General features: G+C 34.7%; 2 protein-coding genes across 3 annotated transcripts in view; one reads left to right on the top strand and one right to left on the bottom strand.

Annotated features, from left to right (window-relative positions):
• LOC110374954 (large ribosomal subunit protein eL24) overlaps positions 1 to 17,070 on the top strand; it is a 215,331-nt gene that overhangs the window by 165,749 nt on the left and 32,512 nt on the right. The gene's annotated exons all lie outside the window — the stretch shown is intronic.
• On the bottom strand, positions 11,136 to 15,833 carry 2mit. The gene is made up of 2 exons (XM_021333173.3): positions 12,856 to 15,833; positions 11,136 to 12,641 (listed from the first exon to the last, which is right to left on the bottom strand). Exon 1 carries the CDS (start codon positions 15,454 to 15,456, stop codon positions 12,922 to 12,924), a length of 2,535 nt encoding a protein of 844 aa, XP_021188848.3. The 5' UTR covers positions 15,457 to 15,833; the 3' UTR covers positions 11,136 to 12,641; positions 12,856 to 12,921.

Genomic DNA, 17,070 nt, shown 5'->3' with positions numbered 1-17,070 from the left:
GACCTCCAGGGAATTTGACGATACAAAATACATAGATCATAATATACAAAAGTGACCCGAAGTAATATTATTTCACTTTTGTTTTCGTGTTTTATTCTCTCGTTTACATTATGTCAGGCCACGTTAAATGTCTGCCAGTCTGATAAGTATGAATACGTAAAATATTTGGATGTTATGACTTATTCTTGTTTACGAAAAACAAAAAAGTTGTTTGATATTTATTTCGTGTAGGTATCCGAAAAGAAAATATTGTATTAATATTTTAATAATGTATGAGAACGTTACTTATCTTTTTGATACCTGCTTTCTTTTTTCATTACATTACGCCACGCTTTTATCAGAAAAATTAAGCTGGGGTACAAAAAATTTTCAGTAGCATGATTTAAATACCTTGTAAAAGATCCATCACGAGAATATCATATTACGTAGTGTTCGATTTATTAATAAAATATGTCCATATTTACGGGCGTTCTGATTCAATATTTTTGTTTTGGATAAATATAAATATTTTTCTAATTAGTAACTTCTGAGCTTCATCGTGCCTATAAAGTAATTCACATAAAAAGTCGCAATGTTTAATTCAGAGTCATAGACAGACGGACTGTAAGCATTAGTGCCCTTCAGATAATCACAAGGATTTGTTCTTGTGGGGCTGCCAGTACCACCACACTTAGTCTCGCGATTTATGATACGTATAATCCCTTTAATCTGCTCTTATATCACCCACGGGAAGAGGCCTTGTCGATTTATAACTCTATACAGATTATTAATAATATTCAGGCTTTAGCCTAGATTTTATGAGACAACGTGAGTATCGGGGAGTCAAGAACAGCTGTGCTACTTACTTATATGTTGTATTAGAAAGAAGTGTTTATGAATGCGTGACATTATAGGGAGCAATTTAAGGATCCCCACACGAAACAGCTAGTCTATATAAGTGTATACGAAGAAGGTTGAAGATTAACAGATAAATAGTTTTAGGCCTTAACAAAGGTGAACATTCTCTCAATGTCAAGGTATTGTATTTCTAAGTACATAAACCTCTTTTAACACCAAATAAATAGAAAACATTTGAATAGGCATGCTTAAAATCCGATACGTAGGCAAGAATTTATACGAAAGCCTACGTTTATTTTCATCGTTCAACGTCGCTATTATTTTTACTTCTGCGAAGTGAAAAATACTTTGAGCTATTTCAGGATTTTATTTCAGACTGTATCAATTCAGGATTGGTATAATTAAGTTTTGAACGTCCGAAGTTTGCTGTATATAAATAAGGTGAGAACAGATTTTATTTTGAATTGCCAGCTTTAATATTTGTCGATGTAAAGTTTGATTATGTTGACACCTTTGAATGATATATTTAACACTTTAATTTTACATATGTATTTTTATTTTATTTTATGAGAGGTTACTTCACAGCTTTACAGTACAAAAAATATTAGATCAACATAACGCCAATTACAAAGTACACAGAATAGAATTGTGACATTAATTAGCTGGTAAGTTATAATTTTTTTTGTGTGTGTTTGTGTGAGTGAGTATGTGTATAATATAAGTGTGGTGAATGTGATCGATCTAAGGGATTGGATATTTAGTGTTCACGTTTTTGAATATTATTAAGTCTGTATCCTTCTTGTAGTCGCGTCCTACTTTAGTTTATCTAAACAAGTTTCTGAGAACGCTTTCGACATATTATATTTAATAAAGTAGACATCTTTTACAAGGAAAACGTACTTTATCCTAGCTAAGGGTTTTCATTACATTTAATAATGCGAAAGTAATACTTTGTTGAGCTTTTATCGTTATTGTCCTTAACTGATTTTGTGCAATTTGCTATTTTAATAACGCTCGTGAAAACTATCGTATAGTACAAAAATAATCGAAAACTATTTTTGTTTGAAGCTTTCAATAATTTTCAATGAAAGAATAAAAATGGCAATTTAAGGAATAATATAATATAGCAATGAATCAGGATAAATAATAAAATTATTTACAATATAACAATGTTTAGAGAAGACATATAAACAGTGACCAAACAAAATAAATTGTATAAGATTGTATTCGTAAATATAAAAGTTATTTCAACAGCATCTGGATACAATAAATCTTGTCGTGAGTTTCTGCTTGTACTACACTCGTTTGTTCGCAAATACAACAATATAGATACAAAGGAAACGTTCACAAAACCCTTCACGGGCGCAGACACAATTGGCCAAAAATCTGCGAAATTCCATTAAATACCAATATGGTAACAAAAGAAAATCTATCTGATTTATTAGTACAATTACCAGAGATAGGGGATGGCTACAGCCTTTGTCTGATCAAAACACAATTCACCGAATCATAAATAACAGGAACAATAGTCAATAAAATTAGATAGCGATGGCTTCGGAATTGGCAGGGAGAATAAATAAGGTTTTGCGAAGAGGATATGAGGTTCCACTTCATCGGCATAAGCTGATAATATTCACGTACTTATCAAAAATACGGCGTCGGGACATTCCTGCCGAGGTCGGTTGACACGAGCCGCGCTAGACGTATGTAATTTACATCGTATGCCGAATGACATGTCATCATCGATCATTGTATTTTTGGGTGGAATATTGTTGCCAAAGGTGACCTAATTTATTTTCAATATTGGGGTATCTACTTACACGTCATATGCATTGCAGAGACGCGTTTAAGAGGAAGGCGATGTATTCTTATTTATATGCTTGGTACATTAAATTAGATCAAGATTTTATTATTTTCATATATCTTTTTATTTTTTACATTATAAATAAATATTATATTCCAAGTTACCTTTTGATGTATTATTTAGCAATATCTACAAACTATTTTAGTGACGCTTGATAAGGGTAACAAACATACCTTCCCTCAAATATTGAATAACTAATGAACAGAAACATGATAATTCACACCAGAAATCATCTGCAACCACATAGGAACTAACATTACGGCTACGCTTCCTTTCGTAGAATTTGCTACGCATTCACCCACTGTTGCTACGTTAGCATTTGCTACGAGACTACGCCGTAGTCGGTCGCATGTAGGCTACTACTACAAAAAGTGACAGTTGCTATTTCTCGTTCGTTTTTGGTGTATAAAATCGGTGTTCGTAGACCATATGGGTTTAGAATCTAGGTGAATGAAATAGTATTGAATGATAAACAAAATATGGCGTACTTACAGCTTCACAGAACATAATCAGTTTCAATTAGTTTCGAGCTTTGTTATTAACAGAAGTGTGTCATAATGAGTTATTAATAAATTATAATATTCAAACATAAATATTTCAAAACTATTTTTTTTTTCTCTATATTACTATATCAGTTGATCATTACCAGCTTTTACCTTATGTAATAAAATTTGTGAATTATTTAATCGAGGGTATGTAGGATATCCCACAGATTTGAAGCGTCAACCGCGCTCAGGGTTCCGGATTCCATTCCTGCATTGAGACAAGTATTCGAGCCCACAAATATTTGTCCGCTGTATGCAGGTATTCCTCATATGAGGAGTTTATACTTACATATTTAAAAAAATATATAAAATTGAGAACCTCTTTTCCTCATTTATTTCACCTCTTTAAAAAAATCATGCATGATTAGCAACTTGCCCTCAGAAAAAAATAACAATTCCTATTTTCTGAGATAGTAGCAAAAGTACTAAGCAACCCACAAAGGTTATTTCTCCAAAGAAATGTTGTTACAGATCCACAACTGACCTTTATAAAACAAACTTTATGTTATAACCGTATAATATTTGTTATCCCAGTGGATATCTTACCCACCGTACTATTACATAAAAGTCTTGTCTCACTGTTAAGAAAAGGTCACACAAAAAATATTTTAGTGCCAATACAACGGATGAGAAAATTCTCCTGGGTTCCATAAAATACCACCTTAAAGTAAGTCTGATTTACCATCATGTACCATTGCTGATAAAATACTTTAACCATGGGAAAAAAATTTGGTAGGTACAAGTTCATTTCGAGGTGAAAGATGAAGATGTGAATTAAGGCGTTTGTTCTTCAAAGGACGAATACATGGGAATTAATTTAATTATTGTTTCATATTGAGGCAAAGCAAAAGGCTGCGGTGGCAAAGCAAGGACCCTTTCTTTCCACCACACAACCTATAGAGATAGGTATGTTTAGAGGTATATAAGAACTAATTCTTAACAGGCAGACATTACCACATTATAAATAGTATCTTCGCGGCGCCACAAAACGTGGTGCGGTCCATAAACGCTGATGCCAATTTCAGTTGATTCCTGCTCCATTCTATGTGTTTATGACTCTTCTTCTATTGTCTTCGTGTTCCAATTTATGTGCCAAATAGTCTTAACTAATGACACTATGCAAACACTTATATTGTTTGAGATGACATGGTTTTTGTTCGAATTATACCTAATAGCTTGAATATGGCGAACATGTTCTTCAAATATCGTAGTATGATTAAATCATAATTGGCGTTTAATTAATACTGAGGTTAAATTAGAGATTCAAAGTCAAACCGTAATTTCGATGAAAGTTTGAACGACCTTTCCCAAAGAAACTTTCATAAAGTCATTAAATTGTCAAGACAACGAGTGCTTTTGAATACAATATATTATGTCCAAATAAAGAAGTCGAGCTGAAACATTTCCGAGACAGTCGAATAAATTCTTGGACACAAGTGCACTTGAGTGCATTAAGCGTAAAGTAACACCTTCCATTTCCTAGCTTAAAATTGTGTCTGGTAATATTTTGAAGTGAGAAGTATTCGTAAGTGAAGTTATTTAAACAGGTAAATAGGGTAGTTGGAAGTAGACGTTATTCGAAGCAAAGTAAGGTCGTGACAGCAAAAGCCTGTATGAATTATTCAGGGTCGCTGAATGCGCGCCCGACGCCGCGCCGCGGTCACAGCTGACCACACCTTCCTCATATAACGGCATTAAACTTTAACTATACTATTATTTCATTTATTACTGTAATGGAAGGTTTAGCACTATATTTTTTGTTGATGCTTTTGGTCTATTTTAATCAGTCAAATGGAGTGAAGTGTCCCTGGGTGTATTATTGCTTTGAATGTTTTTAGATTTAAAACGGGGCACAAATGTGTAGTCTATTAAAATATACACTATAAATAAAAATCTATACCTACATATTCCAGGAAAATTCTCACTCCTACACAAGTATTCCGTATTTTCCCCAATAAAAGTACTAAATAGAAACAAGCGCTAGAACGTGATCTGTCAAATAACAGAATCATTCAAATCCAGCAATTTCGTTTTGTTACATCAAATCTTCGTAGTTCGAGCTCAAATAAAGCGTAAATTCTTTCGTAAAAAAACGTATCTAATAATACACATAGTATACAAGTTATACGATATTCTGGTAGTAAAACAAAAGAATGAATCGCAACTATAGTTAGGAATAGATGAATAATTCAGTGGCGCTCCAGCCGGACCTCAGAGCCGCGATATGCTGTGTCAGATTTATACCCAAGATTGACCCGCCCAACTTTCATTGTACTGACTTTCTAATGCGAGAAATTGCTTTGCATAGCAAGTTTATGTCTGTAAGTAACGCACTGTTAAATAAAACTGTTACTGTTACAGCCTTTTTATCGTCCCACTTCTGGGCACATTCCTCCTCTCACACGGAGAAGACTTGAGCAGTAATCACCACGCTTGCTCAATGCGAGTTGGTGAGTAAATAAAACTACAACATTAATAATCTAAATAAATAACTATTTTTTATCTTGACTATACGCTCGCGGAACTACTTAATACTAACATAATGTATGCATAAATATCCAACCCCGCACTAGCGCTAATAAATGGCAATAATTTGCCTAATGCACTCACTTAACTTCAGGTTCCGTATGAATAGAACAGTAAGCAGTAACAGAGCTATATGCATTAATACTAAAACCACATGGGTTGGCACTTTACCGTTTAAATTAAGATAGTTATTTGTCATAACATTCATACGTTTCATGTTCATAACGTTCCTATTTGCGAGTCATGAAAATAGGTTTCAAAGTGAAGTTGAATTCCTTTACCTAAGTTATATAAAGTTGTCCGGCTTGCATAAAGTTCGCCGTAAATTCACTTTGAACCCCGAATTCAACAATCGGGTTTATCGGACTTACCTTTATAGACAATCCTTAAGCTCTCGAAAGTCAAATGAGGTAAATGGGTAGCGCCTTGCCTTACCTGTGTGTAAATTTCCCCACAATATCCAGTGAATCTGTATTCTAACACACACAGATAAACATTATCTGTGTGCATGATGTTTTGCTTCAAACCGATGGAGTTGTAACCAAGCTAAGCCTTGAAATATTAATGGCTCGACCTAATATTAGATCATGGAACAGTCCGGTTGTTTGAGCTAGATTAGCGTAAGTGATACATTTGGAATAATGTACTTTGATACTAGAATGTTCAATTAAACCGAAGCTATGTTTCATAGTAGGCAAGTCTGGATCATCAATTAATACTCGTTTGGAAATAGTTGAAGTTAGTCTATACTCTACACAAAGAGAACAGTGAACTCATATATTATTAAAATTAAACCAAAGGAAGTAATTAGGTACCCTCATAATCTGTTAACTCAGCTAGTCATTCGGAGAATTAATAAAAGGGCTCCTATTTCATTGAAACCCAATCACTCGTTAGCGTTGTTTATTAAATTTTACCTTACAACACTGGTTTCTTAGTGAAGCGTTGTTGATGTATTTACAGCTACAATTTTAATTAAATGCTTTTATTGGAGCGCGGGATTAAAGGGGTTGGTAATTAAAGCCGACCAGAATAAACGACCTTTGTCTACTATAATTATGATTTATTAAGTCAGACCATGAAACCAGTGCCTCGTACCACATCTGAGCTTGCGGCGTAATCATTAGAAAGCTTAATTGTGTCAGTACAGCGCCTAATTATAATTAGTCAATACGTTTAATTTATATCGTTAATATTGAATATGTCGTTTGTATGCTAATATTAGTAATTCGAACATTATATATCTATTAAGCTGCGTTATGTCGGCACATGCTTGTAAACCGCTATTAACCCGCGCTAGAGTTTTTAATTGGAAACGTTTGTTAAAGCGAATTGGAAATGATTTTTGTTTGTTTTGCTTATCAAGAAAATTGGATTTCGAAGTAGTGATTTGTTTGGAAGTGGTGCTCCATATTTCTATAGGTACATGTTAGCTTTGTATAAAGAGGGTCAGGCTTCATCTGCGATTGAAGGGTGCTCTTAAGGGTTTAATTCATAAGTGCATTAATCATGAACAACAGCTGTGTCACTACAAATTAATTAAAAACGTCAACTTGTTGTTATAAATGTGCTATTATAAGTCAGAATAAATCATAATATTTTACATAACGCCATGAAAGTAATTACGCACCTAAGGTTCCTAGGAAAATTTTGGTGATGCTAAATACAAAATTTGTTTTAAGATTTTAATTTTTTCATCATACAGTAATTAGTGATGTTAGTTAATTACGTTCGATTGTTTACCTTGTATGTCATCTCATAAGTAAATATAAACACCTATAAACCTATTTCTATAGAAATGTAACAAAAAGACAAAACAAATCAATTTGGCTTTCAGTAAACATTTCGTAATTGCTAAGTTTAGGACCCCAATTATTATACAAGTCAAACAGCAGGCATGAATCTTGGTATTAATAAAATTAAATAATTAAGTGGGAACGTCTGAGAAGGGCAGGAATCAGGAACAGCTAGTTGAGGAATTGAGCCGCCATATCAATATTTAAGCGGGAGACGCCGGGGCTGCTCCAAGACTGTTTGTCTTGTGTACCACGACTCATAATAGCCAAAGGGCTGTTTACATTTCACTATACAATCTGAAATAACCTTATTAACATTTTCGTGTTCCGCCTACGTCGGATCATTCGCCTTACGCCTTCCTGTAATGTCGGTAGTTAGCAAGTCAATGCGCAGTGGATGGGGAGACAGCGCACGAAATAGGAATGCAATAAAAAGGTTATCTTAATGCGAGCTACTACTAACGCGATCTCATTTGCAGTTATTTGCTCATCAATTTGCCCAACAGAGACATTCGGTTTTGTTTGCTTAATAGAACGTATCTTTATATGGTATCTACTAATTAAATGGTAAATAGCATGGTTCAAATACATACATACATTTCGAAGAATGTTACGTAGTTACCCATTACAATTTCTACCAAGGCTAAACGCAAGTAATTTTGTCTTACATTTAGGCAGAATATTTCACGAAAGTAGATAATCTACTTTCAGGAAAGTGACATTATGTGCTCAGTACTGAAACTACTTTTAATTTACCGAGAATAACTCTCCGTCTAGAAAAACAACTTAGGGACAGCGATTTCCCTAATAGTTCTCTGGAGCACCTAAATAATTTAGTGTTACGTTACTCCACGGACTACTATATCACGTTAGTACGCTTGCGCTTTTCTGATATAATCTTCCCATTCAACTACGACGAAATTGACTACTTAAATCCTTAATTATGTCAGTTAACAGAACCTGCTGCAAAAGTTAATTACTTGTGGCCCAATTCGACAACTATGATTGTAAAATTTTAATATGCTCATCTAGTAAAATAAAATGGGGGATAAAGTAATTTCTCATTCATAGTCCATATAGTTTTAATAACAACTACTTTTGTTGGAACGATTGTCTTAATTGTATTTGGGAATGAGAACAGTCCGACATATTTAAATAGGTTGGGATTCGTGGAGTGGGATTGAAATAGTCCACCTAGACTCACGATGTGGGGCAACTATATTGATCTGAACAGAAAGTGCTGACTCATGAGGATCAGGGAGTGGATTGCTCAAAGGTGCTTGTCAGACGATTGGGTTTCCTAGACATAATGAAATGGCTATCGTCGAGTTCCTTGTCATAATGCTCATCGCTTTCGCTCTCGATTAAGGAAGTTTGAACTTACGTAGTATTATAGTTTATTTTAATATGACAAGTTTATCATTATGAGTGGAATACGTATAACATAATAGCATATTTATCATACTGTTTAGTAGCAGCCTAGGTATATATAGAATAGTATCAATTCAAAAAGAAATATCGACTTTTTCGTACAAAATAGGCCAGGGTTCTCCACAACAAAGCTCTTGATTAGTGGTAAACATTTAAAACTTAATTAATCAACAAATAATTCTTGAAATTAAACAACGCTTTATTAATTCAGCGCCCTTTTAGAAAGATTTTAATCACTCTCAACACAACTCGAATGAAGTACACTTTAAGAGCCCTATCCTATTTTTCATAATTATTGGTAGCTCTTATTTTATTTTCTGAAGTAGTTTAATTTAGGTAAATATTGGCTTTCATACTCGAACTATGTACCGAAGAGAAGAAAGTAACATAATATTATAAAATGAGTTTTTATTACGAATACCTGTAACGTAAACACAGAATATGAATAAATAGCAAAATTGAAATGTGTGTTCCACCTTTGACCTTCTAAAGCTTATTGGCAATTGATTAACAACTTCGCTAAATTAATAACAGTATCGAAAGTTAGCCACTGAAAGTTGATTTATGACCAAGTTTAATACTTGCCGCAAATTATCGGTATTGTATTGAAAGTTCACAAATGAAGCCCATTTAATTATTTACAGTTCATTATTTTTATAATTTACTCGACTTTAAGTTTTTAGACCTATTGGTGAGGTGTAATCTATAGCAGTCCGTGAGACAACGTACCAAGCGATAGCGGGTTGATTCAAATCTTTGCATTGTCATTTATACTTTAATCAAAGAAAAAAAAGTTAATTAAACAGAAAAAAATACGGATACTGCATTTTTCTTATCGTTTTGTACTTACCTTGCCAGTAATCCTCGCTTTCTCCAGAAGAAATCACTTTATATCTTGTTCTAGATTCTAAAGAAACTTGAGCCAACTTCACCATTAATTAAATACCACCGCATAATGTAAATGCTTACTTAAGAATATGTTTCGAACTTACCCCGACCGTATCTTCGTGACCTGTATAATATATCTAGTTTATAGTTCTCTACAAATGGCTTTTCTTATGAAACTATGTTTATATGACTATCGGTCTAGTTTCTGAGTTTACGTTGATCGTTAAGATTGCATTAGGTAACATCTGTTAAAGGTTGTCTGACAGGAATGGCTGACCGTGAAAAGATGTCATTGTAACTATAAACTTATGTCACGTACTATTCCTCCTATTCACACAAGTGTGAAAAATCTATTAGGTACCTATAGATTTTTCACACTGGCAGATTTTCCGATCGGTTTTTTTCTACTAAACAAGCGGTGTCGCTCTGGAACATGCTCGAAAAATACACCAGAGAGAAAAAGCTGTAACACTTTGTGAGTTGTTGATCTTCTTCTTCTTTAGTCGGTCCCTCACTCGTTGAGGATCGTGACCCCATCTCCTACGCCGACTATTAGCTGTCGCCAGCGTTCTCTGTCCTGTGCCAGCCTGTATGCCTCCTGGAATGGTTTCTGCAAGTTGCAAGTTGTTGATAATAAATGTAGAATAACAATAAATATGAGTAAGTAAAAAACATGTTAAATAAATGAATGGTTAAAAAAAATGTTTCATGTTCATATTTAAAAAGGAAAACTTATAAAAAATATATTCATGTACAGCAAAAATACTGCTGTATCTGAAAATATGGAACCAACGTATATTAAATAATTAGGTAGCTACATATAATACATAAATCGTAATTTAACTTACCTTTTACTGCTATGCAAATCCATCATACTGTTTCAAAGTAATCAGTAAACATTCACAAAAAATAACATTTTCTTTCTATAGGTACCTTCTTCTTTCAAGTCGGTGTGAAAATCATTACCAGCGTTCTCTTTTTTCTATTCAAATAATCACAATTTTTCTTCAGATGAGTCTTAAAGAAAATTACTTTCGGTTCAGTTGCTACATTTTAGTCGACTTATTCTTTTTTCGAACAAATGTATATCTCAGAGACTTTTTATTCATATTTGACTCTTCAGGTGTGTAAGCAAGTCGAACATTGTAATCTGGATTTTGTTATTCCAAATATCGGACGCCTTCACGAATTTTTTAGTCAAAAAGAATACATTCGGATTTTTGATTGTCTTCAAATAAATAAAAATATTTTACTCAATCTATTATTTATTAAATCTTTGGCTATCTGTTTGTACATCATAAACTACGATTCACGTAAAAACATATATCTACACATCATTTTCGTCAAAATGTTTATATATCAAGTTACAACCTTAGGTTTCAGAATGATGAATGAAATAACATTAAGTATTAAGTGAAACACTGCGTATAATATAAACTACTGATCAACAAATTAATCCGTGGCTATTTAGTTTTTGTTAGTAATATACAGTACTTTTATATACTTACTTAAAATAGTGTTTATGTTCTTTTACGTAAGCTATATATACTGAACTGAAATAACTTATGAACATTCTGTACACACTGATTCAATCAAGAAAAACTTAATACAAGTCGCAAATCAGTTGATTCAATTATTTATATCAATACCTAAACATTCCTTCATATCAAAAGCTGATTTCTTTTTACAAAAGTGTGTTTGAAATTCTTCACAACATTTTCATCATAAAATAAACATAGTTTAGAGGATATTTTCATACTACATTTCAGCATAATAATAACATTTATGTCTGTCGGAATTGTATTACGATTTTCTAACGTTCTTTTTAATTTCAATAGCTTGATAGGGTTTGTTTTCATATTCAACTTTAAAGCAGCAACAATAGTATATTTCACTGTTGTTAAAAGATTTCGTGCACAAATAATTCAATATACATAAAGTTTTTTCTCGTAATTAGCCTTATGTTGTGTCGAACATGTGTTTTTAATGCCTTTTATTGTTTCATTCCATACATATCATTACCGTTGATTCATAAATGCAATAGTGGCTGTCGACTTGTGTGTTTACTTCGGGTTCACATCCCGCATCTGGACAAATATTTGACTGCCCACAGATTTGGTTTGTTCCATGAAGGGTACGTGCACATTAGTAATATGATGACCACCAAGTATACTGACATAGTACAAAACATATAACAAATGGAACTACATTTTAATGAATTTGTTATGACAGTCAAGATACAAAGTCTTTAGTACGAAATAAAATATTTTGGCACTTAAGAAGAGCTTGTTACGCGATAAATTGTTTACGTTATAATTACAAGGTTCAAAGGGAAGACATGATCTGCTTTCACGATATTTTGCGCAATACAGTTTCGGCCATAGACATACAACCACTCTCTCTACACCAAGAAACTTATCTTCGATATGGTGACTTAACATTACGTATTGCGATATATCATAATTATGTACAGTAAGTTGCAGCCTAACCACAAAAAGCCCTTATGTACGGCATAGTAGATGAAGTCAGCTAGGTTAGGTATCTAAATTAAAATCACGATCCTACAACGACTTTACATAAAAATAGGTCTACGGTCACCATAAGTTAACAAAACAATTTATTTACACTGACAAAACGATTCATAGCCCCGCTGCCCAGTTAACCAATCTATTTGTACTTATTTCATAAAAAAATATGTACGTCCAATTATATCACAAAACGCCGTCCATACTTCGTGCAGCCGACCGCTTCGAACTGAAACAAAAGAGCATTGTATCTACAACACTGTCATACTAAATGTTTAAATGTATACCTTTTCATAGCGAACCGCCATTAGTTGCTTTTATACTTCAGTCTGAATATTAAATGTATCCCAAATTCATAAATGTCAGTTGTTTGTCGAGCTTCCATTAATCTATGTTTACATGAAGTACTTTAAGATTTGTTGATTAATTATAAGTATACTTACATTGCATGAGTTCTACGTTAGGAGAGAATCGTATTCGAAGGGCGTGGGGTCGGCTGCCCGCAGGTGTCACCACAGCACCCCTCCGGAGATATTCGACACCTCTATTTGGTCCTCGGCCTCCGTGTTGACAACGGGCACGTTTCTTCTTCTGTACCTCAGGCGAAAACTCAGCCACAGTACCAAGGACATCACTATTAGCCCAATTACTGCGACTGTGCCTATGTACTGGGCATAACTTTTATCGGCCGACTGATACGGCGAATATTCAATTTTGTATTTTGGTTGTGTAGTCTCCAACTCTTGTACGGTCACATTTTCCGACTCGCTGAAATTCTTACTTAAAACGAGACTCGATTTGGACTCAAGGACTATGCTTTCAAGTTTTTTAGTTATATTCAGTGGCGTGTTTAAACGCTTTCCTGATCTATTCTTTTGATATATTTGGTTGTCATTATCTTTAGGATCTTTTTTATAATAACGAGTTGGCACTGAGAAGTACGGTTCTATGTCTAAAAATCTATGGTCAATATTAAGCTGATCGTTTTGTAGCTTATTTTGATCCAAAATTTTAGAGGACTCCCTTGCTTTGACAATAGTTGTTTCGTTTATGTAGTCGTTTATGGAAATCTTGTTTTCATTTCTTTCAATTCCTTTTACTAATTCGGAAAAGTTATCTCTTTTATCGGTGTTCTTTACGGTTGTATTTTTAAACTGCGGAGGAGATTTCAAGTTTTTAATTTTCATGATTTCGTGTTTATATTCGTGTTTGTTTTTACTGTTCCCGTGTTTATTCGATTTCTCGGTTTTATTATTTAGATATCCGTAATATCTCAACAACTTATTTATCATTTCAGTACTGTACAGGTTGACTGGAGGAAGACTGTCACTTATAGTAAACGTTTCGGGAAATGTACAATTATATTTGGTTATCTCAACTTTAGCTTCGGAAGTGGAATAGTAACAAGTTTCACTGTTGGACAAACTCTTGTTCCAGTTCATCCAGTCTTTTAACCATAATTCTGCGCTACAATTTATGTTGTTTCCATGCAATCTCAAAGTTTTAAGTTGGGCCAAGTAAAATAACAAATCATTTCTGATCTCCGATAAATTATTCATTCTCAAGTCTAGGTATTGTAAATGTGAGAAGGCAGCTAAAGCCGCGGAGTCAGCAAGCAGTTGCCGGGCCAGGCCGGGACTGGACTGCAGATGTAACATTTGAACGCTCTCTGGCGACGACATTGGAAACGAGCCATCTCGTTCTGGCACTGATAAGCTTAAGTAACAAAGTCTTAAATCTCGAAGCGATAGTGGCCCGTCGAATGTACTCCACGACAATGTTTGTATCGGATTGTTAGACAAATCTAGCATTTCTAGCGAAAGCAAGTCGTCAAAAACATGGTCTTGAATGTAATGTATATCGTTGTTTTGTAACAATAAAATTCTCAAATTGGGTAAGTTCTTCAAATCAGGTATTGACAAATTCCTGATGAGATTGTTATTAATCGATAAATACTTTAATTCATCTGGTAACGATCTTGGAACAGTTGTGAGTAGGTTTTTATTTATGTTCAAGAATAGAAGCATCTCCAATCTACCGAGTGAATCATCTTCTACAGAAACTACTTTATTTTCAGAGAAATCTAGTGACTGCAGTAAAGGATAACTATCGAAATCCCCGCACCTGACGCTTGATATTCTGTTCCCGACGAGCGACAGAAACCGTACTGAATGTGTAAATGCTTCAGGGACTTGGTGCAGGCCTGTTCTTGACGCATCTATTTGTTGCAGCCGCCGGCCGGTGCCAACCAATAATTGTGTATCCAATTGTGTGATGCCGAGATGCGGATTATCCGTGAGTAGCAATCGCGCCAGATTTGGTAGTAATTGTAAAGCACCAGGCGCTAATTTCCTTAAGTTATTGTGAGATACATCTAAGTGTTGCAATAGCCAATTATTGAAATAATTCTCATGTATAAACTCGAGGTTATTTCTACTCAAGTTGAGATGCTGAAGATTTTTCAGTGGTGTAAACACGTTCGTCAACATAGTCAAATTATTTTCTGACAAGTCCAAAGTTTCTAATTTCGTCAATCCATTGAAACTCTCTTCAAATATATTAATAATTTTATTTCTGCTTAAAATAAGTTTCCGGAGATTCAGGAAGTTATTAAAGACTCCCTTGGTAACGTATTGCAAGTTATTGGAGGATAAATCAATTTCTCTCAAGTTCTGTCTTCTTACATTTATCCTTATTTGAATAAAACTGTTATTTCTTATTTGTAGCGAGTACGTGTCTAATAGTGGAATGTCAAAATAAACAATACTCGCATTACAAGTTGTAGCAAAATGTGCGGTTACTTGGGCTATTGTTTTATTGACATACTCTTGAGACCATAACATTGGAGTCTCCTCATTGCAGCACACAGACAGCTGATGATGCACGTCTGTGTACTCCTTCAACGTGATGTTATACGAACATTGTTGACATAAAGTTGTGTTGGAAGTACACACACAACTATCCAGACAAATTGAAGCCAGATTAGTTACTTTCCACCAAAATATAACCGTTAAAAATAAACACCGTTTAAAAAATACAGCCATTTCTGACAATATCGTTTGAATCTCCTCGAATTTAAGCCGGGTTGAATGTTAAATGGTATTGAAGTTCACATAGGCGACACATATTTCTTAGAATCACATTAGCACTTATCGAGTTTATTTTATATGAACAAAACATCTTGTAAGTTAACACACACACGAAAACTCAAGTAGGCGCAGTGTCAGTCACATTGGTGTCACTCATAGTGTGTGGGAGGCCTGAGGCTCAGGTGGCGACGGGCTACCTGGTGGGGCGAGCGACGAGAGTCCGGCACCACGTGACTCGGGACGTAGCGTGGTGTGTCGTGCGAGATCGCAGCGCGGCTGGGCGGCACTGCCGGCGCCACCGGGTCTGTCTGCGGACTGTGCGATGCGAGCCGAGAGGCGCGGCGCCGGCGCCCTGCCGCCGCTTTTACATCCCTCACAACCTCATTTTTATATAGTCAACTGACTTCCACACCACCACTATTTATGTCATACTCGGCGCTCCTTAATACGTTATTTTAAGGACGCGAGTATTTGTAAGTGTGCGTTATATTTTCGGTCGGTACGGCTGAGATTGCTCCCTGTTGGGCTTTCTAGGAGGGACAGCATGATTTAAACGATAAGTTATTATTGTGCGACATTGCAGCAGTTTTTTATTCATAACTATCTTATGACGGTAGGTATACAGTTTATAGCCTTGTGTACGTTTCCGCGATGGAAGTGAAATAAAAAAAATGGCATTATAATAATAAGAACGGGAAACAATTTTTGCCACTATGTTGTTTAATAAAGCAAACAGGCCAATATTGAAACTGTTTATTGCTAGTTTTGATGACTGTATTCAACTGACACTTGAGTTGTTTTTTCCAACCGATCTTATAATATTTCTAGGTATCTGAAAAGAAAAAAGTTTTTTTTGTAAGGCCTACCTTATTTAACCCTTTATGCGTACTGTTTCAAACATCTTCACCGTAACGTTCGACTAGCATTTTCATGAATTGCTCCCGCAAGGCTTTTCGAAGGGTCTTTTTATTGCACTCCTTAATGTGGGTTATTTGAACTTTTCTTGTCCCTCTCTGAATAACTTGAGAAGGAAAACATCGTACTTCAAGCACCTCTAACATGTTGTATGTTGGCCGCCTAATGCCAAAGTTATGACTTTTTTTGTGAAGGCTCGCGCTATCAAATAGACCGCAATGGAAACGTTATGAATACGAGCCACATATGTGAACTATCACTTTCATAAACATGAGTAACACTATGAAACCTTTTTTAATATTTATACTTAAATTGCATACCTAATACATACCTACGTTCATATTAGAATGTATTTTACAACTTACTAGATAAATTACCATCCCTAATAGATATATTGATAAATAGTGTTCATCTGTGAAGGGAGAAATCTTGACACGATGCAAGATTGCGCTTAGGGGCCCGCAATAATTCTTCAACGATGCTAGTGTATTTATAATGTAATACATTGAATACTGCCACGTCGGAAACGTCTATATTTTCTGTATATTAGATTATTGCATCCAGAATATTCCCATCCATTCTAAGAGCACCTTTCCCGAATACATTTATTAAAGTGACCCTCAGCTTAGAGGCCGCAAGATAAATCATAGTCAG

Source organism: Helicoverpa armigera, chromosome 12, assembly GCF_030705265.1.
Source record: "Helicoverpa armigera isolate CAAS_96S chromosome 12, ASM3070526v1, whole genome shotgun sequence".
Classification (NCBI taxonomy): Eukaryota; Metazoa; Arthropoda; class Insecta; order Lepidoptera; family Noctuidae; genus Helicoverpa; species Helicoverpa armigera.
Note: the sequence above shows the minus strand (reverse complement) of the source record. Positions and strands in the feature narration are given on the sequence as shown.